The sequence below is a fragment of the Felis catus genome, chromosome D2 (assembly GCF_018350175.1).
Source record: "Felis catus isolate Fca126 chromosome D2, F.catus_Fca126_mat1.0, whole genome shotgun sequence".
Classification (NCBI taxonomy): domain Eukaryota; kingdom Metazoa; phylum Chordata; class Mammalia; order Carnivora; family Felidae; genus Felis; species Felis catus.
The window spans coordinates 64,605,625-64,631,793 of NC_058378.1; the positions used below are offsets into that span (position 1 = coordinate 64,605,625).

Sequence of the window (26,169 nt, forward strand, 5' to 3'; positions counted from 1 at the left end):
CCTCCTGGCTTTCGGAATGGCTTGGGGAAGGTGTGAGGGCAAAGGATGAAAAGAGGCAGGGAGCTTACCATGGAGAACATGGTGGAACTTTGCTTACATGAGGTTCCATGATGTGAACCTTAGAAATCGGACACCACTGGATCAAGAACTAAGGACAGGTAGCGCCAGCCACCTGAGGGACATTTTGCACCCATTTCCGCTCTTATTCCAATTATCTTTTCTCAGATGTAGCTAATTGCTAAAACAAAAATTGTTCATGTTTCTACAGTGAAGCTGATAAAAATGTCAGCATCTCCTAAAAATAGTAATTCTGTTAGGCATAATCATAACTGATCCTAGACTGTTTCCATCCTGGTGAAGTAAGCAAACCCGCGAACACTGCTATATATACAGGGTAATAAGATGACTCTGAAGGCAACCATAACCATTTGTAAGGGTGAAGCAAAATAAAAGGAAGAGGAAGGTTTATCTGCATGCTTTAAACCAAACTCTCAGAAGGTGCTGCTAGGAGATTTCCTTGTCAAACCTGACTGACAAGGGGCAGTCATTCAGTAGACCCTTTCAGTTCAAGTTCTGACTGTGTGTCTGCACCGTGGGCTCTGCTGGAAGGGGTGCCGTGATGCGGGCAGGGCACCTGGCCAGTACAACTGATGGAGTTGTCTCTCTTACCCACAGGCTGCCCTTTCCCTTGTGATTCCTCTGTATTTCATGCCTGCCTGATGCCAACACGGAATCCAGACTGACAGAGCATGGGTGCCCATGGATAGCTAAGACCAACTTGGGAGAGGCTTAGGATGCACTGTGGCTCTTTGGTCTATCATCAACTTCCAGGCATTGGCATCACGTGACCCTTTCAGCCTGGTCATCTCTTATTCTTTTGGCCTGAAGTGACCTTCCTCACCTAGTGAACTTGGGAAATCCCACTCGGCCTTCCTCTCAGCGTTCCCTTAGATAAGCCATTGGCATTTTTATTTTAAAAGAAGAGGACAGTTAATACAAATGAATCTCTAACATGTGGGACTCCTGGTAGTGTGTGAGCAGGAAGCTAGTGTCTTAACCATATGGGGCAATATTTGGCATGGACTTGGCAATATTAGACCTGGATCTGCAGGTCTAAGAAGCAAGCAGTTGGCTGAATGGGATTTGCTTTACAAGTCAGCAGAAACACTTCCAATTGCCAAAAGAGAATCTAATTATCTTTGGGTATTTTTATAACAATTATTACGGTACGAGCTTGTTAATTCCAACATTGACTATAGTGGCAGAAAATAGAAAATAACCCCAATGTCCATGAAAAGGCATGGTGAAACAATACCAGGTACTTTAATACTCTGGAATTAAAAGAAATTATATGGAAGGGAGACCTATATATTCTGTCTTGGAAAGTTGTTTAAGATCTACCTCTGAATGAAAAGGAAAAACAGAATAATAATATATCTAATAGGAAATGACATATAAGAACAACCTCTCAAATGAACTTTGTATATTCTTTCTTGGCATAATTATTTGCTGGCAAATGCAAAGTGTTCAGAAGCATGAATACCAAACAGATCACAGTCGTGTGGGAAAAGGGGGCAGGACAGCGGTGACGATCTGAATTGTTTTTTTAAACACAGAAAAACATATGTATATATTTCTTTTGCAATTAAATACTTTTAAGTGAAAAGCTAAATTGTTAATGGCGGCCCTGTAGTGGCTTACATCAAATACTGAATCTGTGTTTATAAATTCCAGTGACTCAACACAAAGCCAGGACAGTTCCAAGGTGAGGGGCTGGAGGGACATTTCATTCTTTTTCAATTTCATCTATTCTTTACCACTTGCCAACTTCTGAGCTGGCTCCAGATACAGCAAATGGGAATTTGATGGGAGGAGGCTTTCTACGAAGATGATTTCAGGCACCTGCTCCAGCTAAGGATCTTCTTGTTCTTAATGCAGAATGTACAGACAGCCAATACGCCAATCAGCAGGGTGACTATTCATACCCTTCCTCCTGACTGTAGCCCACAGGGCCCTGTGAGGGTGGTCACTCCTCCACCTGAGAGCACCTTGCTTTTGAGAGCAAGATGCTTACGGTACCAGCCGATGGCTGGCATTTATCACATCTCCTCTTTACACAAGCCCACTCACTGATGTGGATGCTTTTCTGGAGAAAGTCTGCATGGAACAGAGGAAACTGGTAGATGTGGTAACTTTTTTTTTTAATTTTTTTTAACCTTTATTTATTTTTGAGACAGAGACAGAGCATGAATGGGGGAGGGGCAGAGAGAGAGGGAGACAGGGAATCCGAAGCAGGCTCCAGGCTCTGAGCCATCAGCCCAGAGCCCGAAGCGGGGCTCGAACTCACGGGCCGCGAGATTGTGACCTGAGCTGAAGTCGGACGCTTAACCGACTGAGCCACCCAGGTGCCCTGGTAGATGTGGTAACTTAACAAAAATCTTTTTGGGTCAGATGCTATCATGCAATACTCACGTGAACAAAGCTCTGAGAGAGCAGGTGAGTTGTAGGCAGTAATGTCTGTGATTCTGTGATTAATAAACACAACTGCATTGACTAACATTTATATACCTGGACACTTACTGCTGAGTAACATTTTTAATTGACATTTTAATTTTATAAGATATAGATGAAAAATACTATTGAACAGACTCTTTATTATGATTCAATCATCTCTGAGGTTTTCTTTGATAGGGGTCAGGGTTTATTTGAATTTTACATACTAACTTTACCAAAGAGAGGGTGCAACCTATTTAGGGATAGCCTAAAATGTGTGTGTGTGTGTGTGTGTGTGTGTGTGTGTGTGTGTGTGTGTGTGTATGTATTCTCAATAACCTGAAGAGTGAGGGTCATCGCCTACACTTAGTCTTATTCCAGTGACTTGAATAGTGTCTGGAACAATTTAGACCCTGTGTACTGGGACCTCCCCTCATCAATACCAAAGGGAAAATGATATAACTTCCTTGACTGAGTTAGTGAGAAAAAAATCAATTCTGAAATTAGCTTTAGGGGTTTCCAATGCCCTTTACAATGTCTAAACATGCTGGTACATGCACGTAATAAAACTCTTTTCTTGGGCGTTCCTTCACTGGTAAGTGTGGATATGTCAGCAGCCCTCTGCAGTTTTCCACGCTGTGCACGCTGACGGCCTCACTGACCCCCTGCTGTAAAAATGTCATTTGTATTTTCCTCAGGTTTTAGGCTATGCTTCGAATAAATCACAGCTTATCCCTGTTTTCCAAAGTTCTAGGAATCCCTAACATCAGAGATAAGAGTATCTGAGGGTACAAGTCCGTGTTGTTTCCTTCCTTTAAAGGAAAAATGTATGCTGTTTTGGTAATTCTTGTTCTTAATTAAAACACGGTGTTACAGTCTCAAATACGGAAGTGCTCAGATGGAAATGTGGAAGTCCTCACCTGTGTACTGCAGTTGGCATGAGAGGAGAAGAGCAACTTTCACGTGGATCTGGCCCTGCTGGTGAGGCATCCCTCTCCCTCTCTCCCTCCCTCCCTCTCTTTTTCACATTTTAAGATCAGGATATTCAAACATGCACAACTGAGATGGAAGGGTATAATGAATAGCCATGCCTTCCATTAACTCACTTTCAAAAAATTTCAATACCTATCTGTTTTTTAACATTTTATAACAAATTTCGGGATACCTGGGTGGCTCAGTGGGTTAAGCATCTGACTCTTGATTTCAGCTCAGGTCACGATCTCATGGTTTGTGAGATTGAGACCCGCTTCAGGCTCTGTGCTGACAGCGTGGAACCTGCTTGGGATTCTCTCTCTCTCTCTTGTATCTCTGCCCTTCCCTTGCTTGCACTGTCTCTATCTCTATCTCTCTCAAGATAAATAAAGTTAAAAAAAATGTCACACATCATATATCCTTAAAGCATAAGGTTTCTTTTTTCTAAGTCAAACCAAAATACCATTGTCACACCTAAATAAGTAACTATATTTAGTTAACACAATAAAAGTAATAAGAATATTTATATTTAGAAATAATCTAATACCACCTTGATAGTTAATTTTATGCCTCAATTTGACTGGACCATGGGATGCTCAGATATTTGGTCAAATATTACTGTGGGTGTTTCTGTGAGGGCTGTTTTTGATGATATTAACATTTTAAATAGTAGATAGAGTAAAGCAGGTTGCTCTCCCAATGTGGGGAGGCCTTGTCCAATCAGGTAAAGGCCTGAATAGAACAAAAAGGTTGACCTTTTCCTGAGTAAGAGAGAATTCTTCCTGCCTGCCTTCAAACTGGAAATTGGCTTTTTTTTTCTGCCTTCACATTCAGGCTGAAACACTGGCTTCTCCTGGGTTTTGAGCCTTCTGGCCTTTAGTAGCAGCTACACCATTGGCTTCCCTGTTCTCATGCCTTCAGACTTGGACGCAAACAAACCATCAGCTCTTGTCAGTGTCCAGCTTGCAAAGTCACCTTGCAGATCTTGGGGACTTAGACTTGCGATCCAATTCCTACACACACACACACACACACACACACACACACACACACACACACACACGTACATATATGTACATGTATATACATGTGTATATATATATGCATATATATGTATGTAATTTCCTATTTGTTCTGTTTCTCTGTCCCTGATGAATATAACACCTTATCACCAGTCCATATTCAATTTCTCCAAATGGCTGAAAGATGTTTTTATACATAATGTTTGGAGTAGAATCCAAATAAGTTCTGTATACTATTTTTAAAGTCTATACACAACAACTACACTTGTGGAAAAGTCATGAAATATTTTCTTTTATGGTATTTCTTAGATGATATTGGATAAGCCCCACAACACAGAACATTAAACACAAACTTTTAGAATGTAATTCCAGATTTACAAAGATCAGGATGTATGCCTTAAATGTGTCAAGACTGGACACAGAAAGAAAAAGAAACACACTTCCACGAACAGCTTTATACTTGTGATAAGTCACTGAGCTTCTTTGTTCGCTCTATGTTCCACATCGATAAAACAGGAAGTGCACCTATGAAATATTTACTTGGCCTTCTTCACAGAGATGCAGTGAGACTAAAGGGCAGTTTCACAGAAATAGTTCTGAAATGAAGTATCCTAAAATGAAGAAACTTATTATAATCATCATCATCTTCTCCATCCAAGGAACCCATTTTGTTTCTTTATTTGCAAGTGGGGTCTCATTCTCAGACGAAATTTGTACTATTCACACAAATCTGTGCCACATTACTAAAAGGACGAAAAACAAATAAATCGTGCTGTAAAGCAAAAGCCCTGGTCTTCAAGCAGGAGTAATTCTGTACGTTTCACACAGGCTGAAAAACAGCAGAGATTGACCTCTCAAGGTCATCACTTCAGAAACTCACCCGGTACTGTTGAGATAACTCTGTCCTAAGCTGCAATCCTTTGACAGAGAAGACGGATTGAACCAAAATGCTGGCAGACACTGACCATTGCTGTGTCGCTCATAACCGTAGTCACTGTGGGGGGAAGGGCCAAAAGAAACCTGTCAGTAGGTGGCAAAATTACTGAGAATGGTTTCATGGTAGTCCACAGCCAACTTCTACTCTAGCCAAGTGGTCAACAAACAAGAGTTCACCAAATCAATACCTTTCCAAAAATGGAAGTGTTTTTTCCCCTGTGGAATATCTGTCAATTACCCAGGCTAATGCCGGAAGAGATAACTTGAAAGCAACAGAGATGCTTGTGTAGAGATGAAGACTCAATGACCAATAGTTCCAATTAAACGGCTTTAAGCTGAGAGAGCAGATTATGTTCTCATTAGGAGAATACATAACACTGATGGTGGCTGGGCCCCAAGACAGCTACAAAGAGAAAACACACAGTGGTGGGAGCTCAACCCTCAGTGTCAACATCACTGACACAAACACAGCCACATGTGGTACGATTCCCATTACTGGTGATGTCTTTGGGGTGCTTTTCCAAGACATCTGGATCTACCAAGTAGAGCTGAGCCAGGTCTCTCTGTGCACAAGCCATATGCTTCAAAGTCACAGCAGAAAAGGAAATGTCCTTCAGGAATGTCATGAGCATTTCTCTGAGGAAAATTTTGTCCTAGTCAGTTAGCATTGTCAGTGGAGACTGACGGCTTGAAAGCCTCTCTCTTGCTTGGCAAGAGTCAAAGATTTTTCTCCCAGCCTCCTCTGTTTCTTGGTTCCAGAGCCCTCTGTGTGGCCTGATATTCTTGGCTTCTGGAGGATGAACTTGGGCACAGAGATTGACAACAAATTGACCTCCACATGCACAGACAAATCACAGGCAGTCACCAGCAAGCATTAGTATGAATCGGCCCATCTGTGTGATGGAGGTGAGATGTTGGCACACAAGGGTCGGGAAGGGAGAAACAGGCTTAGCCATGGGGCCTGTCACCAGGCAGCTGGCACTTAGAATCCTGCACATATCAGCTGGATTTGGTGCTGGTTCAACACAGCATGGAGAGGAAGACTTCAGAAATGCTGCCTGCAGGATACCCGGTGTTCATTTCAGGGAATTATTTTACAAGTGCTGGGGATGGCAGGCAAGGTCATCTGGGGGAACGTCCAGGGGAGAGCCAAGCCGAGAGGGAACATTTAGTGACAACCACCTTTCATTATGCTATAGGCAAGTGGACTCATGGAGGCTTTGGCTACTGGTAGAAACTCAACAAAGTCATGGTGAGTCTTCCAAAATATTTTTAGAAATCATGCAGTAACAAAACCCCCTTTTTTTTTGACCAGAAAACCTTGCAATGGCCTCGTTTATGATTCATTGACCACTTCTCAGAATACATTTCAGTTAGAGGTAGATTCCAGTCACAAATGAATATAAGAATTGGGCCAACACTGTAGGGGAGGCAGAGATACGGGAAGGGCAAAGCCTAATTGCCTTCCTTACCCTGTGTTCCTTTTACTCTAGATTAGCTTACAATGGAAGAAGAAAAACAACACATGACAATAACAAAAGACTCATTTACTGTGGAACCTTGTGGAAAAGATTGCCCCAAAACCCACACTTCCAGGAGACATCAGGGAATCAAGACATCTCATCTCATTTTTTCTCTTTGGTTTTCTACTAGAATACATTTGCTCTTTACAAAGGAATGACTATTTGGTAAGGCCAAAGCTAAATGACTAAGATAAAATGTCATCCTTTACAAATCCTCTTTGAATAGAGGGGATAAGGGAGAAACAGTTGGAAAGAAGGATGAGATAAATGACTTTAAAATTCCATGGAAGTTTTCCTTATGAATGCATTTCAGGGTGTCAGTCCTGAAAGGTAGGGCAGGAAAAATATATTTTTTATCATTGTAATAATGTTGCACTGGCTACAATGGAAGTTACAGCTGCGGAGGCCCCAGCAGAATAACTTGTGAGCTCCAATGTAACTGAAGTTCTCTTGTCCTCTGGCTGAGCCCAAGAGATCTAGCACTGGCTCTTGGCTTGCCTTGTCTACCAAAAGAGGGAAACAGCCCTGGGTTATTGGTCTGAGACCTGGTGGCCAATTTTGGCAGGCCTGCACAGAACTAGTCAATCAGAGGATGTTTCCAGAGGTCTACCATGAGAGAAGACTTCCATTTTCTAAGCTATATGATGTGTTATGTGCACAGTATCTCAGCCCAGCACTGATATTTTGACGGTCAGATAAGTGATCTATGATTGCTACATAGGTAGATATCCAATGTTAAAGGAATAACTCTGGTTCCTTATGCACGTCAAGTTTTAATCACTTAACATTGGCATATATATTTAACAATTGTTTTCTCTAAACCAAAACATATAAATAAATTTAAGGAAAAAGGAAAAAAAAGAAGAAAGGAAAAAGGAACAGAAAATGAGATGGATATGATGAAGGGAGTTACCACCTACTCATCCTTAATAATTTCCAACCTCATTTGAATGCCAACACTGACCTGGAACAAAGTAAGGGCATCTCTGACAACACAGGCTAGCTTTCTGCTTATCAAATGCTTCAGGAAGAATGCTATCGTGCTCAAGTATCTCAGTACTTTTCTGGTTTATACTAGCTTAATCCTGGTAAAGGGAGAGGTCTCCCATACCACCACGTCCACAGAGCCATAGACTGCCAATGCCACTGAATCCTTGCCTTGAAATCAGAAAAGTCTTCCATAGCTTGCATACACAATCATCAGCTAACTAACCACTGACTGAAAACTCCCAGTGACAGCAAACTTACTGCTTTATAAGCTCATTGTTCCACTACTAGGAACCTAGATTGTAGGAAGTTTTTACCTTGAGCACAAATATATCTGCTCTCTGAAAAGTCAACTTACTGTTTTCAGTGCTGTGGTCTGAAGCAACTCAAGGGGGGATCTGGTCTCCCTTTTTGTCCTGAGATCTAGCAAACATGTGGGGATAGCTACAAGACATCTTCTGAATCCTCTTTCAGTCCAAAGAAATTCCTAGTTTTTTCATATACACATGCACATAACCAATAAATGTTGTCCTCCAAAGGTAATTTCATAAGAATACGAGGCTTGTCACTTAGCTCTGTATATGTCACTATTATTTCAAACCTCAGCTTTCATTAAGACTCACACAGATTTGATACACTGAGTATCAGCACAAGCTTACCAGTCAAAATCGGCCTCCGTGCAGACACAAGGTTCAGATTCCATAGCTCCTGCATATTTTCCTTGCATACACTTCCTCTCTGATTTTCGCTTCTTATATACCCTTTTTGCTCCCATGATGCATGCTTCCCCCTGTAAGGAGACAAGGATCTCACTCAGTTGGGCACATCACTTGGACCTTCCCTACTTCAATTCAGGACATTCAGAGAGATGTTCTCAAACCTTAGTGTAATGTGGACATAGGTCACCTACTTTGTACTAATGGCATTTTCTTTTTGATGTCGAGAACTCTGGTGTAGAATGCAACTATAAATGCAATCCTAAGAAGCAGTGAGGGTGTGTCAAAAACCATCCTTCACTCCTGATGCATTCAGCAAACCTTTACCTGGCGAGGTTTGAGGTCCAGTGCTATGAGGGACACACAGATAGCCAAGACTCAGCTTATAACAAATGTATTGCCAAGAAATCTCTGGTAATTAAGTTTAATTCTTCTGTAATAAAAGATTTATGCATTTGGTCATTTATGAGCATATGAAAGAAGGGTATTCCTAAGAAGTATAAAGATCCATTTGTCCCAATTTATTATGCCTCTGCCCACACAGCTTTATGGCAATGATTTTATGTCCAACTATCAGACAAGTGAGAGAAGTAAACTCAGTATTTCTCTACAAAATAAATAAAAGCTTTGAATAGCATAGTGATTGCACATCTCAAAAGGGAAAGTAACAGCAATGTGCATAATACTTTTATTACTGAGTCTGCGAAGAGTATATGATGCTAACTGATGCAGCCCTTACTGTCAAACGCAGCTTTCTTTGTGTCTCAAGGACGGAAAAAAGTTTTGTCCAGGCTAGTATACACGGTGTTTCTTGAGCAAATTCACTTTAACTGGCTCCACGACACATCTATATGTAAATATATTACTTTGACCCTTGAACAACACAGGAGTGAGAGGTGCTGACCATCTCGCACAGTAAAAAGATCCATATGTGACTTTTGACTCCCCCAAAACTTAATTATCAATAGCTTACTGTTGACTGAAAGCCTTACTGATTACATAAGTAGTTGAATAACACATCTTTTGTATGTTATGTGTATTACATGTGGTGTTCTTACAATAAAGTAAGCCAGAGAAAAGAAAATGTTATGAAGAAAATCGTAAGTAAGAGAAAAATACACTTAAAGCATTGTACTGTATTTACTGAAAAAAAGTCTTCTTGTCAGTGGACCAGCACATTTCAAACCCCTGTTGTTCAAGGGTCAAGTGTACTTAGTCTAGGTTTGGGGAGACGATGGGTTCCTCCCTGAGTATGGCGGTGGCTGTGCAGTGAGAACCTCTGCCATGTCCTCAGAGAGACCTGTAGAATGACTTCCACCTTGGGAAATCAACAGAAAAATGCTTTTGGCCGAGCATTCTGATACGAGCTGATCAGGGGAGGGGCCAGAATGAAGGAAAGTTTCCTATTAATAATTCTGCCCCCTTGTACCGAGAGTACCTTTGGAGGAGGCAAGAGGCACTACCCAATCCCAGGGAATCACAGGGCAACAGGAGAGGATTTTACTGGCACTGCTCACCGTGCATAATTTTATTATTTTACATCTCTGCATTGCTAGATAAAACCGAAGATCCTTTTGTCACCCCTGCCCCTACCCTGCAACCATATGACATGCTCAGATAAATTATGTTTGGATCTGCATGCTGAGTTGGTATTTCATTTTGAGTTGTAAGTCTAAGCCAAGCACATTTGAATTTTATCTCATTATCTCCTAGGACAATAAAGAAAAAAAAGAAATTACTTCACCACAAGCTATAAATGTTGAGTTTGCTCACCGCTGTGGAACACAAAACATGCAAGAAAGCGGTAGATGGGCACTGTAACCTAGAGAACCCCCTATTCCTACATTTTAATGGCCAGCTTTCCCCCAACATGACCCATGCCTTCCACCCAGGACTTAACCTCAGCTGTCCTCGTCCTACCTGGCTGTGCAGCTGCCAGGGTCTGTAGTCCTCCTCGGCACACCGTCTATCAAAAATGGACTTGTAGTCCACCTTGACCAGCTGCCATTCGGAGCGGTGGCTGAAGTGTCCAAACACTCTACAGAGTTCAAAATGATAAAAATAATCACAAGAGTAACAGGGCGCATAGCTAGCATTTGCCGGGTGTTTGCTATGAACTTAGTATGATGCTAAACATGTTACATTGATCATATCAGTCAATCCTCAAAGCACATGTATGAGGAGGGTTACTATTATTGGCACCCTATCACATCTGTGTAATTTCAGGCTCAAGAGAGCATTGTTAATATGCAAAGAAACAACTAAGACCTGGCTGATTCAGAACACAGGGTGTCTGACTTAAAAACCCACTTGTGCGTATCGTACCACAAGAATGGTTGGTTGACAGAAAAGAAAAAAGAAAATAAGAAAAACATTACAAATGCTGCATTCTATGTGGTCCAAGATTACACTTGTAGGTTCTCTTGCTAATATACCTGGTTCCCATGGTTTCCATGCTATTTTACCTTCCCACCAGTCCCTAGGGAATGTGGTCAATGGGGCCAACTAGTTAGAACTGCTTCCTACACTGTGCACTCCACTCTCCTTATTCAGAGAAATTCGGGTATATAATGAGGCATTTGAATCACCAACCATAGATATCCGCGGATAAAAGCCACAAAGTAGCCTTTTCAGTCAGTGTTTTTTCATCCGAGTTTTGCAAATATGAAAACTGAATAAAGATAAATTATGGAACAAATTGCTAATTGAGCCATGTATACCAGGGGCAAAGGGTAGCTATTAGGCATATTAAATTTATGTTGATCTTTTCTATCTTTAAAAAAGGGGAAGAAAAAATTAGAAAATGTACCAACTATTCACTATGATTTTTGATCACAAGGTCGACTACTTTAAAACCTTCTCTCTGTTTTCCATGTCTAATTTTCCAGGGGAAGAAAAAAAAACTCACCGTTTCATATTTCAAATTCAAAGCTCATGTTTTGAAACCCTTAAGCAGGCAACTCATTAATCAAGTCTTTCACAAATTAATGATCGTCACTTTCCAGACAAGAATGAGTGCAAATGCAATTTCACAAGAACAGATTGTTCTCACAGTTTTCCTAATACGCCTCACAATTGGGTTAGGTAAAGAGCCAGGGAAAAATAAAATCCTTTGTGGGGTTTTGATCAAGCTCTGCATTCTGCCTTAAAGTGAAATCATTCTTATATGCCTGTGATTTTCTATATATTGAGTTTATTACTAAAGTTTTAAATTTATAGTTTTATTTTCTGTTGAAATAATAATTTCTAATTTCCCTAAACCCATTCAGCATAGGAAAAAATAGACTGTGCCCTTGTGCTGCCAGTCCTCAGTATGGGTCTCCTAATTAGTAAAGAGCCAAGAAATTGGCCACGCCCACATTTTTCTTTCCCCTTTGCGGAGGAATCATGAAGTCAGGTGTACTGACCTTGCTAGCAATTTCAAATATAAGAGTAGCAAAGTGAATAGGCTTTGCTAAAAACAACATATTCCTGGATTTCTATTAAGACTAGAGGACATCATAGTTTTCCACTTACGTCATGATTAGAGTCTCTTCCCCAGGCTCGCCCAAAACCCCATCCACAAAGAGTGGAATAGATGTGAAACTGTATTTGCTCCAAGATCTCCCTTCATCAAAACTCAACCTAATGAAAGAAAAAAATAACAGGCATCAGATCTCAAAAGAAAAAAAAATCCTTTCAGAGGAAAAATACTATCAGCCAGGGAAGAATACATTTTAAAAGTACTGGGGACACTGTCAAAGTGAGCCTTTTATGTGAATACGTACTCTTAATTACATCAGAAGGTAGAAATACAGTTAGCCAAGCGATTCGGGACCCAGATGTATTATAACAGCCATAAGGGGAGAGCTGCATGAAATCAGAATGATAATAAGTCTTTGATAGAATTTTTTTTAAATTTGGATATTTTATTAGATCTTAGATCTCAATGTGACTCTCTCCAAAACCTCAGTGCAATCTAGCAGCAAGTCTTACTGGTGATTCTGAAGAGCAATGGCCTTGTAAGACCTACTTAGATGGACTTGAACCAGCTGCCTCCAAGAGATCAAACCCTTGGTGGCTTCCCTCTTAACACTGTTTTGCATCCTGGCTGACTCCTTGAGTGAATGGGTACAGGACTGGCTCTTGCGAGTAAGAGAAGTCTGCAACTCTGAAGGTCACCCAGGATGTTTCCTTTGTTCTGTGTTTCCCTGTGGATGCCTTCCCCCATGCTAAGCCTCCATTTCTCTTATTTCCACAGTTTTCTCTTCAGTCTCCTAAGTAACTCACACCAGGCGGAAAATCAGGCTTTTGGTTTTGAACAAGCTTGCGCTGTGGAGAGAGCCCTTTTCAAAAACAGAGATGAAGGAGTTTACTAGAACCATTCTGGAAGTTAGGCCTTAAATGTCCATCTGGGCAAGACCTACCGGTAGAGGTGCAGACTGGTAACCTCCTTCCCCCAATAGAATCAGGGGGAAATGAGATAGGGACAGATTTGCCCTGAACTGCTGATCTCTGTGCAGAACACACATAACGGACACACGTTAAGCCTCTCTTGACTTCTACCTATTTTACCTGACACACCACTGTACCCACAAGTGTGCTCAAAGAATAAGGTACTGGGGAGGGCACTGTCATATTTGAAAACCATAATGCAGCTCTTCTCTCAGGGGTAGAATCTCGGTCTTTCTCAATATCCTTCCCTCCAGCCCTACCCCCACCTCCTTCCCTCCTTCTCTCTGTCTCCTTTCCTCCTCTTGTGAAACCGCTGGCGATGTCTTATTTTAATAGAGCAAAGGCATAAATGCTGTTCTAGTAGACTTTGACAGTTTATTGCAAACACCGTCACCAACTGATAGCCTGACTCCTCAACCGGTCTTAGCAGTATGGAACCATCGGGTGCATAACTCATGATCAGTGCCGTTACCAGAGATGTCGAATCGGGAGAGACGTGTGCTTCATAGCAACCAGGACTCCACCTTGATCCAGATACAAAACGCTGTGCTCTTCTTCAAAGATCTGCAAGAGGAAAACATCCACATGGACACACACCCAGAGTTCAGAGAATTAGCCTTCATATGAGGAGGAAAAGTCCTTCCCATGATACACCAACGTGTCCCCACCTCTTTGGAAAGACACTTATAAATAATGCTTCCCAAGGTGGGCTGCATATACCACTGGCACTGTACAAAATGATTTTAGGTGCACCACAAATGAACCTGAAGAATTAATAGTTATGTATTCATGCTTCTATTCCCATATTTTTATGGCAAGTTCTGTTGATTCCCACTTAGGACCCACTTCTCAGAATGCAGGGTAACCATCATATTGTGTAACATCTTTGGATGGAAGAAGCCTTAGAGATACTTTACCCCAGCATTCTCGTTTCTACAGATGAGAAAACTAAGGTTTAGAGAGATGTGGTGACTTACCCAAGACCATGTGTGTAGTAATTCACGGGTCTGAGACCTGCGGAGTTATAGGGCCCTTTCCAGATGTAATTATTTCCAAGTATTTCAGAGGAAAGCTGTTCTGGTTCAATTCATAGATTCTTTAGCAAGCCATATAGGAGTTCTGATCCAAATGGAATCATCTTTGGGTACACGCGTCATTTAGGTTTTTCTCCAAAAGTGGAGAAACCAATTTGAAGTCAAATGGAGATGGGCTACAAACAAGTTTCGTGTCCTCACTATATGAGATATGCGCTGTTTTTTCATAATTGCTTTGTTGGTGTCACCTTGTCTGCAGTTACACTACAGACATGATTGTTTTTCCCTTTGTTTATTTCTTATATCTAAGACGTACCCCAGGATTACCCCCAGGATGTACCCCCAGGATGTAAAAAGTCCTTTTCTTTGTTTGGGGTGTTGGAAGAAACAAAATGGGATCCTGGCTTTCGAGCTATTCTCCAGAGGAAGCTTAATAGTCCATGTTCCTACATACCTCCAAGATCACTAGCCCTGGGGATTCTTTTTATTTTTTTTTTAAATTTTGTTAATGTTTATTTATTTTTGACAGAGAGAGACAGAGCATGAGTGGGGGAGGGGCAGAGACAGGGGGAGACACAGAATCTGAAGCAGGCTCCAGCAATAGCCCTGGGGATTTTTAAGCAAACATCTTTCCTGCCTTGTTCTCCTCAAACCATGTGAATCATACAGAGGGTCCATAAGGGGTCAGAAGCTAGGAAATGGTAACTTGGACTATAACATGGGCATCTCTATCTAAAACATAAAGCAGGGAGTTCTCACTTCTGTGTGATTACCTGTGCATTAGATTTCAATTTACAGGGCTAGTTACTGTATGATAATTAAACGTCAGTAGGTTATTAAAACATATTTATTGAAGTGTAACAACCGTGCATTAGGCACATATCTTGTTATGATTGCTAAATCTCATTAAATGCCTGTTTTATAAGCTATGGGTATCTAATTTTCATTTAGAAGAAAGAGAGGAAGCATTTAAGCTAAACATGTTGGTTTACAGTGATTCCAATTCTACTTTTCCTAACATATGCACCCTGATGGTTATGACTCTGTCTTCTGCACATAACATATAGACATTTCAGAACACCACCTGGGTAATGGCTATTTCAGAATCATTGCTTTCCTCTATATTCTGACTCTGAGGCAAGGGGAATTTATGGGGGAAGCTCAGTGCTGGGTATACAATCTACCCTCCAGCTTCCATGTTCCCAATATGATAAACTCTTTAGGATCCTGGTTTCCTTTTATGGAAAAAAATTCTGTCAGATCCGATTTGGTTTCATTGTCACTTATAAGCTTTCTTACATAGAGACTCTGAAAAAGGGTCATTTTTACTGAATGACAAAACAAACAAATTGCACAAATATTTGCTAAACTTTAAGACTCTCATAAAACAAAACAGGAAAATAAACACATTGACAAGCTTTAGGATTTATGTACAGCTGAATGAGTTCTCAGAATTTAACCCAGTTGAACAATTTTTATGTCATTTAAACTGCAGCAACTTGACCCAGGATACTTTCTCACCTGCCTCCAGGTGTTCCCTGCATCTGAAGAGACAAACATGCTGATGTCGCTGTCTGACAATTCGGAACCTATGTTACCTAGAAAGAGCACATCATCAGTAGTGAAAGGAGCTTTTCACAAAAGCTAACAATGGGCTGTAATGGCCATCTCCACTGCTCGAGATGGACTTACACTGTAAACACTGTATCTGAGCAGGGTTTTTCTGCAGAGTTGCTTCGGGGTCAATGGCTTTAGGTTGACTTTCAAAATATCTTTTTGCTTACTCATTAAGTTTCCAGCACAGATATCTAGCTTGTGAAAATAAATGCAATCTTGCACAGCAAGCCAACCAGGCAAGCTGCTTACCTGAAGCCACTATGATGCTGGGGGCTGTGTCTCTGCTGGCGATGATCCCTGAGGTGTAGGGGTTCTCAGAGACCTTCAGGTGAAGGTGCAGTGAGCAGTAGGGCTGAGAAGAGGAGAAATGAGTGTCATGAAAGCACATGATCAAAAAGGTCATCTAAAGTCCAGTTTCAGGGCATCCATCCATCCCATTCATCCATCCATCTATGCACACACCTTTCATTCCACAGATACCTGGGGTCCACTAAGTATAAGACAGCTGCCAAATTGGTGAAGGTGGGGGCCCCTTTGATTTAGGCCTATTCTACTGCCTTGATTGCCATTTGGTCATTCAAGAAATATTTCAGTACTCTATCTGAAAAACACGAGATGTAGCTTATGAAAGACTTACACTGACTAAATTTTGGTCTTTGCCATTATGAGATATATAGCTTAAGATCTTTCTATTGATTACCATAAAGAGAGACTATTTTAACAGTCATAAGATCAATACAGATGGAATATGAAGTTTGAGAGGCTGACACAACTATGTTCAACGCTGGATCAGAAAAAGGCTTTGGGGAGAAAATGGTGCCTGAGGCAATGATGTGTAGAATATGAACAGCAGGTGAGATGTTCAGGAGGATGAAGGATAGTTCAGGCCTAAGTGATATCAGTAACAAAGAAAAGAAGCAGAATGAGTTTAGCTATAATACAGTAGGCAGCCAGGTTATAGTAAGGAGGAAGGATGGATATGAAGTCTGAAAAGTAGGTTTGGTCAGACTGGGAGGGTTCTGAAGAAGTCAGATGGCACCTCCCAGCCACCCTCCACGGGAGAACTTGGTCTCTGTTGTACAGAAGAAGCTGCGTGTGAAACTGTCCTAACATCTGTCAGATGACTGACATAGTATCCATGTCAGGGAATTATCAGGATCAGTATTATTCAATATAAAAGTCATACCTGTAGACAAAATGTACTGGTAATAACAATTCAAATGAAAATTTAAGGGACTCGATGTCTGTGTGTAACAACCTCGATCAAATTCTCTGATGAAGCTATCAACAGTTTTCAAATACAGGATAATAAATCTTACACGAGTTTCATTTAAAATAGTTCTGGTACTGAGTTGTCAAAAACTACAAGTTTGTGTCTGAACCCACATCTCTTTTCATCTCTCAAAAAGATTATTTTCTAATCTTATCGACTTGAGTTTTTGGAATCACCAATGTATCTCTGTTATTATTTTCATTCTGCTCCGTAAGTCTCAGCCAGCAGATATTCAGAAAGCTACAGAGATACAGTGATTAAATTTATATAGGATAGAGTAAATGACAAACAACAAATGAATCTCAGGAAGAAAAGCAGCCAAAATACTGGTGAAATAAAACCGTGGGTCACAACTGGGCCTTCCTCACGGTCAACACAGAAGGTAAACTCTCAAGGGAGAAAGATAGTAATAAAGACCAGTTTTGCATGGAGATTTCATAGAAAGTTTTCACAAAAGGAATTTTTACTTTATAATGTTCCATAAGACGAAGGAGGGCTTCCCTTATAAAAAGAATCAGTGGCACGAGGTGGGGGGGGCCGGGGGGCGCGCCTGGGTGTCTCAGTCAGTTAAGTGTCTGACTTTGGCTCATCTTCTAGTTTGTGAGTTTGAGCCTCACATGGCGCTCTATGCTGACACCTCAGAGCCTGGAGCCTGCTTCAGAATCTGTGTCTCCTCTCTCTGCCCCTCTCCTGCTTGTGCTCTTTCTCTCTCAAAAATAAATAAATATGAAAAAAAAATTAAAAATACAAATAAAAAGAATCAGTGGGAACTAAATGCTTGGCTTCCTTTTGCCCAAGAAGAAGACAAGGACGGGTACTGCTACATGTTCCAGAAGTTCCAGGACAGTGTTGCGTTGCACTCAGATAGATGCTAAGACAGGATAAAGAAGAGATATCAAACCATTTTTCCATGAAAGTTTTCCTGACAACGACAGCCTATCAGGTTCCCTTCCTTCTCTGATTTACAGCTGTTTACTTGACCACTTGCAATCTTGTCTTATCTGTCTGAGGTACCTACAGTTTTATCTCCCTAAGAGATAAACTCAACAAATAAGAAACCACCTCCCTAAGAGAGAAAGTCTACAAACAAAGAGAAAACTTTAAGTGCTACTTTGAGTCTTCTGTGGAACCCAGAACAGAATCTAAAAAAGGCAGTCAATAAATGCTCAAAACATGAAGCAATGCTTTACGTTAGGACTTGAAAGACCTTTTGAAAACAGGAATTGACCTAGGAACAATGCCAGAAGTATCCTGGGTTTATTTATAAACCACATAATCAGATTAATGTGACTATCGCCATGGCATTCCAAGACATGCATAACTCTTAGGGGAATTAGCCTAGTCCCATGGGCTTTATGGAGGGACTTTTGTGTCCCCCACAGAGGGAACATCCCTGGCTAAGGGAGCACCTGGTTTGCAATCTTGAACCAGATGCTTGCCACCTACTTCACCACCCAACAGTCTAGAAGATTGTGATGCTCCCTCTCCACCCGGCCTGATCAAGGATTATTTGATATCTGGTCCTGGCTGTTCCAAAGAACAGAGGGTATTCTGGCTTGGTCACCTCAGCACTGCTCTGTTGCTATGGCTTTCAGAGCCCCGAGATAAATTAATTTGAGAAGAAAAGACACCAGTTCAGGCGGTAGCAGCAACATTAGACGTGCTCTTTCTGGTGCACTTTTTCCTCCACTCTCACATTTGTAGTACTGGATTGCCCCCAGCTGGTGTGAGGAGAATATTCTGTGGCTTTTCTTTTTTCCTTCTTCCATTTGTGCAAGGAAGTTATAGAGCCTACATCAATGCTCAAAGAAAAACAATGTTAAGTGGTTTATCTTTACTTTTTTAAGTTAAACTTTTCTACCTGACCAGCTTTGAACATCTGTCAAAGTCAAATCACCAAAACTTAATAGAGAGGTTTATTATAATGCCACTGCCAATTCCTGCAGGACACAGGACAGGGCTCGCTAACTGTTATGCACATTTTGCCCAGGCAGGGGCACTTTGTCTACCTCTCCCTTCCTTCCTTCTTTCCAGCCTTCTTCCCTTCTTTTCTCCCATTACCTACCATGTCAGAAATACCGGAGTATCTTTGCAGAGTTATCTCCAATTCGGAAGAGTCAAAGTACAGTTTGTCACAAAGGCATCTATTTTCCTTATCTTTCCACATTAAGAAAATACAGAACTGTACCTTGAAACCACCAAGGCCTAGCAGCTGACTTACAGACAATGAAGGGTGCAGCATACATGTTTGGAAACCATCCTTTGTGTATTTACTCACACACAGTCACAGGGCATGGCATATCATTAACTGGTCAATACTAGAAGCAACTAGATCTCTCGTCTTTAATCTCTTCAGGAACAGGTTCAGATTTTGAGCATCTGAGGCAAGTTAAGGACTCTATCCCAAGGAAAATTACACAAAGGCATATGCGCACCGAGTTTAATGTTCAATTTTAGGGAATTCACAGATTCCTAAAGCCCATTGTGGACCTCTAGCTCCAAGTTACCTTTCTCTTGTCTTATTCTTATATTTCTTATTTTAACCAACAAAATCCTTTGGCCATTGTAAGTGTTCAATAAATGTCTGTTGGATTTAACCGATCCATTAACCAGCTACTATCTTCTGAGCATTGTGGTTGACCAATGGAAAATTACTAAATGACAGGAAATATGCCCCCCACCATGAATTAAATCAACTAAAAAACGGTGAGATTATTTAAGAGTCAACCAGCATCTCATTCTACCTCCTCTATTCCCCATCCTCTGCACTGACAGCCTTTGGGTCTCATCTTCATGGTACCCTTATCCCTAGGGCCCCTAATCCGAGTATTGTACTGAAAAGCCAAATCAGACCTTTTATCAATAAGGCAGCAGCTAAGGTCTTAAACAGTATTCTCCAAATCCACACCTGAACTCACACATTTGTGCTATTTATGACCCTGAACTGGAGCTAGAAATCCATTAGATTCTTAGTAAAGAGTCAACAGCCTGGGAGAGACAGGGCTCTGCACCAACAGGCTGAGTCTGGGGGCATTGAGCTGCACTCCAATCCAGCACAGCGTGGGGAGTCACAGCCAGTGCAAAGGAGCAGAAAGCAGAGTCAAGAATCTCCTGGGGGTAGCTGGCTGCTTAGCTCCACTAGAGAACTGTCAACTGAATCCATAAAGAAGTCACAGCCTCTCTCTACAGAACACTCTGCTTTCCCTAGGGACCCAGGATTTGTCACAGGCTCAGCTCACATCTCGCCTCTTGGGAACCCAATTCTGAGGCTTTGGTGGCAGGTGGACCATGACCTGTAATACCCCATCTAAGTGTACAATGCACTCTTCAGAGAAAAGAAATCCTAGCTGAGCCCTCCAGGCAATCAGTCTAAAAGTCCCAAAAATACAGCCCCAAATTACTCTGGATGTCTTATTTCTATAGAATACATTTTACCAGGAACATTCCGTTTGGGGCTGTAATTCTGAACCTGCTCCACTCCACATTTGTAACAGCCCTGCTGGAAAATCTCCTTTCTAATCACTAGGCTGTGCTTTTGGTGACACTGTCACTTTCCAAGTACTCACAATCTAAAATCACTTTTTATCTCCTCTCTGCCACCAGCTCCCAAGCATAAAGAAGGTTCTTAACAGTCTGGGTCTCCTGTAGCTCAAAGATTTTCTTTTCTATTTTGTGCCTTTGGCAGATTTTTATAAGTGATTTTGGTCCCTGCTCCCCACTCCCTTTGCCATTGCCTTTCCTCAGCGTGTTTTCTAAAACTCAGATTGAAACTACATCAGAGAGTTAATGAGGGAGGCAGGCCAAAGACTCCTGGGTGCCATACATTTAGAGCCCATTAATTCATCTCTCCTGGATCTTAATGAGCCTACTGATTTTCTTAACTGTGGGGTCAACCTAGGCCTCTTAGTTTCAGGGATGGATATTATGAATCCCTCTGTGTGGCTGTCAGTGGCAAGGGAAAGTTTCCACTCAAGTTGAAATGTGAAACTCAACCAACACCTGTCAGTGGAACATCGACTTCAGACAAACAACACCCATAACAACACATGCTGAACACCTACCACGTGGCAGGTAAGATTCTTGAGCTTATTCTTTGGAGTGGCCAAAAGACAGCTCAGTTCCTATACTCGAGCTCATATTTGAGCAGGGGAAGGTAGGCAAGACAGTCAACAAACATATGTGCTAATTTCAGAGAACGAGAAGGATCATGGATAAAAAAGAGTTGAGTCAACTCTTAGAGAAAACTTAAGAAGCCTCTTAGATTAAGGTAATCCGGCAAGGATCTGAATGCCAAGAAAAAGCCAGACGAGGGAAAAGGCATTTTAAGAGAAATAATGGTGAATGCAGAGCCTAAGACATAAATGAGCAGGGTGAGTTAAAGGTATGCAAAAAAGTGCTGTCCTCCCCCACAATGGACTATGTAGAGAAGGAGAGAGAGAGAGGCGGGAGAACAAGCAGAAGAAGAAAACAGGGGCCAGACCATATGAGACTTGGCAGGCCATGGTAATGTACTTGAACTTTATTCTACCTGAATTAGAAAGTCATTAGAAACCTTAAGAACAAGATCTGAATTTTTAAAGCTCAAGTTGATCTCACTGACATAAAATTTGAGAAAAGAGAAATCTAATCTATAGTAAATGAAAGCAGATTTGTGATTGCCTAGGACTGGGTGTGTGAAAACTCACTGCAAAGGGACACAAAGGAAGTTTTGAGTGATGAAAATATTCTATCTTGACTGTGGTAGTGGTTACATAGGTCCATAACATTTGTCAACATTCGTCAAACTATACTCTGAAAGTGGGTATTTTCTTTTCTTTTTTAATTTTTTTAACGTTTATTTATTTTTGAGACAGAGAGAGACAGAGCACGAACAGGGGAGGGGCAGAGAGAGAGGGAGACACAGAATCTGAAACAGGCTCCAGGCTCTGAGCTGTCAGCACAGAGCCCGATGTGGGGCTCGAACTCACGGACCGTGAGATCATGACCTGAGCCGAAGTCGGACACTTAACCGACCGAGCCACCCAGGCGCCCCGAAAGTGGGTATTTTCTATGTATGTTTTACCTCAGTAAAGTTGGATTGAAAAAGAAAGATCGTGCTGGTTGCTGTGTGGAGAAGAGATTGCCAGGTAGAGATGGGAGGACCAGTTAGGAGCCTTTCATTCCAGGGCAGGTGAGAAATGATGGCAGCTTAGATTGGAACAGTCCCAGTAGAGATGGGTAAACAAGTTGATACTGCGTTTATATTTTGGAGGCATGGCAATAAGACTTCCTAAAACTGGGCTGAAGTTGTAACAGGGGGCCCTTCACTAAGTGCTTTGTGTCAGAGGCATTTCCACCCACGCATTTATGATGCCAGAGTGGTCACAGGCAAGCCTCGTCAGGTGATATGGTTAATTCGCTCTCATGGGCATTTTATCTCCAAAATGCACGGTGGGATGGAGGGCCATGTTGAAGCACTGGTGCATCCCATGCTTCTTTGGCTAAATACCACAATGCCCCGACTTGGAATAGCTAAACTTGGAAGGTGGCTCTAGTTTTTTAAAAAGCTCCTGGACAATGAATACCCTGTATACAGTGGGTATTCAATAAATAACTGTTACATTTACTTACTGTCACTGGCTTTGTGCACTTACTACCCCCCCCCCCGACCCCACTGTAAGTTGCCAGTAATAAGGATGGTAGCTGAGTGGGAGGCTGAATTTTAACCCGCTTTCCTGATGCACAGTGACAACTGTGATATCCTTTGCAACTAATAAGGTCAAGCTATGGCTGCTGGCATCTTCTCGAGTACAAGGGTGAGCCGCCTACAGCTGTATGAGATGAACCTGCAAAGTGACTGTTTAGACTTCCTGGGACAAAGCAAGCTGAGTGTGGATAACATCAAAGTGAGAATTGTATGAAGACTGCAAACACTGATATGTGCATGTGTGTGTGTGTGTGTATACAAAACTTTCTTACTAAAACTAAGAAGTCTCCCCTCTAGGTTTACATACTGATCTCTCCTTTTTATAAGTTGTTTCACAGAAATTAGCACTAAATTATACTTTGTTTTGCAATTAGTCTCATCCTCCCTTCCTTCTACATTCACTATCTATCCATGTATCAAGCACAGGGCAGCCCCAAAACCACTATGAAGAGTGAGATGTGACCCTCTACTCTCTCATTTATTAACTGAGTGTCTTTCAAGTGGACTGCAAACTCCCTGAAGGCAAGACTCAGCTCTGATCCTTCTCTTGGACACCTTCATATAATCATATATAGAAATAAATTCATGCGGATCTATCTACACAGCGTCAAATGTTAGGCAACTAAAATAAAGCTTTACTTCAAAGCAGGGTACAGTAAACTTTCTTTCTTTTTTTCTTAAGGGCCAGATAGTAAATACTATAGGCTTTATGGACCACATTGTCCCTGCCACAACTATTCAATTCTGTCATTTAGAGCAAAACCAGCCAGAGTCAATTTATAAACAAACATGACTGTGTCCCAGTAAAACTTTATTTAGAAAAACAATTGGTGGGCCATATTTGCCCCACAGGCCATGGTTTACCAATCCCAGCTATACAGAATGAGACATAGATGAATGGAACACATTACAAAGGGTACAAGTGAGGGTTTAAATCAGTGGTTCTTACCCCTTGTTTGAGGCATAAACTCCTCTGAAAATATGATTAAACATCTCTGTTGGAAAATACACCTATACATTCTGCTGTCAGTTCATCAATTTTGCAGCTGAATTCATGCATCATTGGATATGTAACAAATCATTCATGCAAAAGTAAGGGTGTATCTCCCCACCATAGATGGAAAGGATCACATTCTCCCTTAAACTACAATTTGAGGTCCTCATCAGAACCTGGTCACAACTCAAAATCCTTGAAATGAGCAAGGAACTTACTCAAGTCCTCTTATCTCTTTGGCTTATCACACAAGACAGCACAGCGCCCCTTTTCTACATACTCTGCCTTCACTCCCAGCCCTTTCCCCTTTTGTTCACCAGTTAAGCAACAAGCCCTGGAACGATCTTCATCTGCTTATTTAATATCCAGTTCCAGCCCTTCACTGTGTGGAACATTCCTCTCCAATGTGAACACTCACCAGTAAGCAGTGCACGGGGTCCCCCCTTAGATCTGTGTCAGGCGCCTGCAGCAAACGCCAGTCTCGGCCTTTGTTATACGTGATGAAAGTCTTCACTTGGTTGTCAATCTTCTTGTTAGCCAAGAACATTCCCTTTATCCCTGCTACCTGGGAAAAATTGACATGGCTGAAAAATACATCAATTTGAGATGGGATATATTTATTTACTTTACAAAAAAAAAAGCAGATTGTCCAATTCAGCTGTGAGCACTTGTGGAGGAAGGAGAGGGTGGGGATAGTGGAGAGGTGGTAATCCTCAAGCAGAATGATTCCCTGAACTGTGGGACACAGGGCAATAGGTCTATGCCCCTTATGGTATGGCTATTGTATTGTAAATTTGATAGAAGCTTCTTGTTTCCTCTCAGGTAAGTTGGTGGTATCTTACAGTTGCCTAGAGTTAAAATCTGGTGCTTTCATTTGTGGTGCTTGGTAAATGATACATAAATAGGACTACTTTAAGTTTATGTTAGGCATAGCACCCATGGTCTTAAATACTTTATCTCATTTAAACCTCTTGGCTAAGTATCACTTATTCTATTTCATATAAGAGGAAACTGAAGCTTATCCAGGTAAGGTGACTTCTCCAAGGTCATGCTACCTAAGGTCACACAGATAGTAAGTGGCAGACCTGGAAATTTAACTCTACTTACGGCTCCACAGACCATGCTCTTAACAACTGTCTAAACCATGGAGCTATTCACAGCCTTAGGCAATTGGAAAAGGTCAGTTAAAGCCCATGATCCAAATACTATTGCTTTTTCTCTCCCTTTTTTTTTTCTGTAAAAAGATCACTCTATTAAGTCACTGAAATACACTGAACAAAAAAGAACAGCTTTTAAATATAAAGACACAGTGATTTCCCTACACTGTCAAATTATTCCCTCTTGCATTCCTATAGCACCTTGTTCCCACTAGAAACAGTCCTTGTTAATTCCTTGGCTCTGACAATATGATTGCCTTCTCTCTTCCATACTTTAGGAAAGAGGTAATAATTGGTAAGTTGACAAACTGCAATAACAAATCATTAGTGTGTACCGTATTTTTCAAGTGTTTTAGAATGTATTAAATCCACTTATACTTCTTTTATATTCTACTTGGAATTATGACAACCCAGGGAGAGTGGTGGCCAATGGGAGAAAGGTCTGAATGTGTGGAACAGCACATTCCAGGGCTGTGCACAAGCCACCTCCCTTAATGTTTGCAGTAACCATGAGATAGAGTTATCGGCAGCCGTATCTTGAGGATAAGGAAACCGGAACCCAATGAGTGGCTTTGTGAAGCACAGACTGGGCACTATGCCCAGTGCATAGTGTTTTCATATATAAAATGTAGTATTTATACATAAAACATAGTGTTTTATATATAAAACATCCGACACTCACTACAAACCTGCCTAACAGCTAGGACCTGGGTTCTATGGATGAGGAAATTGAGGTGTAGGCAAATTTTAATTGCTTATGATGACAGAGTTGGGGTTTGCATGTAGATCTGTCTGACTTCCAACGCCCTTTTAACAAATACAGCTCCAAATTTCTCAACTTAAAGAGGTTGGGTTTCAATCAACAGAATATGTACATTTTTACCTTGGCTTTTGACACAGTCAAACCCCATTAGTTTGTACCTGCTGATTTGGCATCTGGGGTAATTTAGAGTTGGGCCAACTTCGTACTCCTTTGGAACGACAAGTTTGTTAAGCAAATAAATGGTATAAATGAGTAGCTGGGAGGAATACTTTGAACTACTTAGGAAAACAAGCCTCATTTCGAGAGCAAGCAGACAATTTCTTCTGCATTGTTGATTCTCGACAAATGCGGAAGACATAAATTCCAGGAGCACTGTACCTCCCGACAATGGTACGTCAATTACAAATAATATTTAGTTATTCACTATCCCAGCTCTACAAGGACTGCTCGCCAGGGAACCCCATATTGGTTTTGCATATGTTCCAGAGGCTGTTACATGTTTAAATATGACTAAACTGCCAGTTCTTTAAAAATTAGATTTCATAAATCAGAATTTTCACCA

At 41.3% G+C, this 26,169-nt stretch overlaps 1 protein-coding gene across 6 annotated transcripts in view; it reads right to left on the reverse strand.

Moving 5' to 3' along the window:
* The window catches only part of SORCS1 (sortilin related VPS10 domain containing receptor 1), a 507,743-nt gene that overhangs the window by 82,749 nt on the left and 398,825 nt on the right, over positions 1-26,169 (reverse strand). For all 6 annotated transcript variants that reach the window (XM_045040656.1, XM_019813798.3, XM_023240902.2 and 3 more), the window contains 8 exons: positions 24,106-24,252; positions 15,984-16,086; positions 15,639-15,715; positions 13,556-13,647; positions 12,166-12,273; positions 10,570-10,687; positions 8,593-8,723; positions 5,368-5,481 (listed from right to left, as the gene is read on the reverse strand). In XM_045040656.1, the coding sequence (XP_044896591.1) occupies positions 5,368-5,481; positions 8,593-8,723; positions 10,570-10,687; positions 12,166-12,273; positions 13,556-13,647; positions 15,639-15,715; positions 15,984-16,086; positions 24,106-24,252 (890 nt within the window). The remainder of the gene's footprint in view (positions 1-5,367; positions 5,482-8,592; positions 8,724-10,569; positions 10,688-12,165; positions 12,274-13,555; positions 13,648-15,638; positions 15,716-15,983; positions 16,087-24,105; positions 24,253-26,169) is intronic.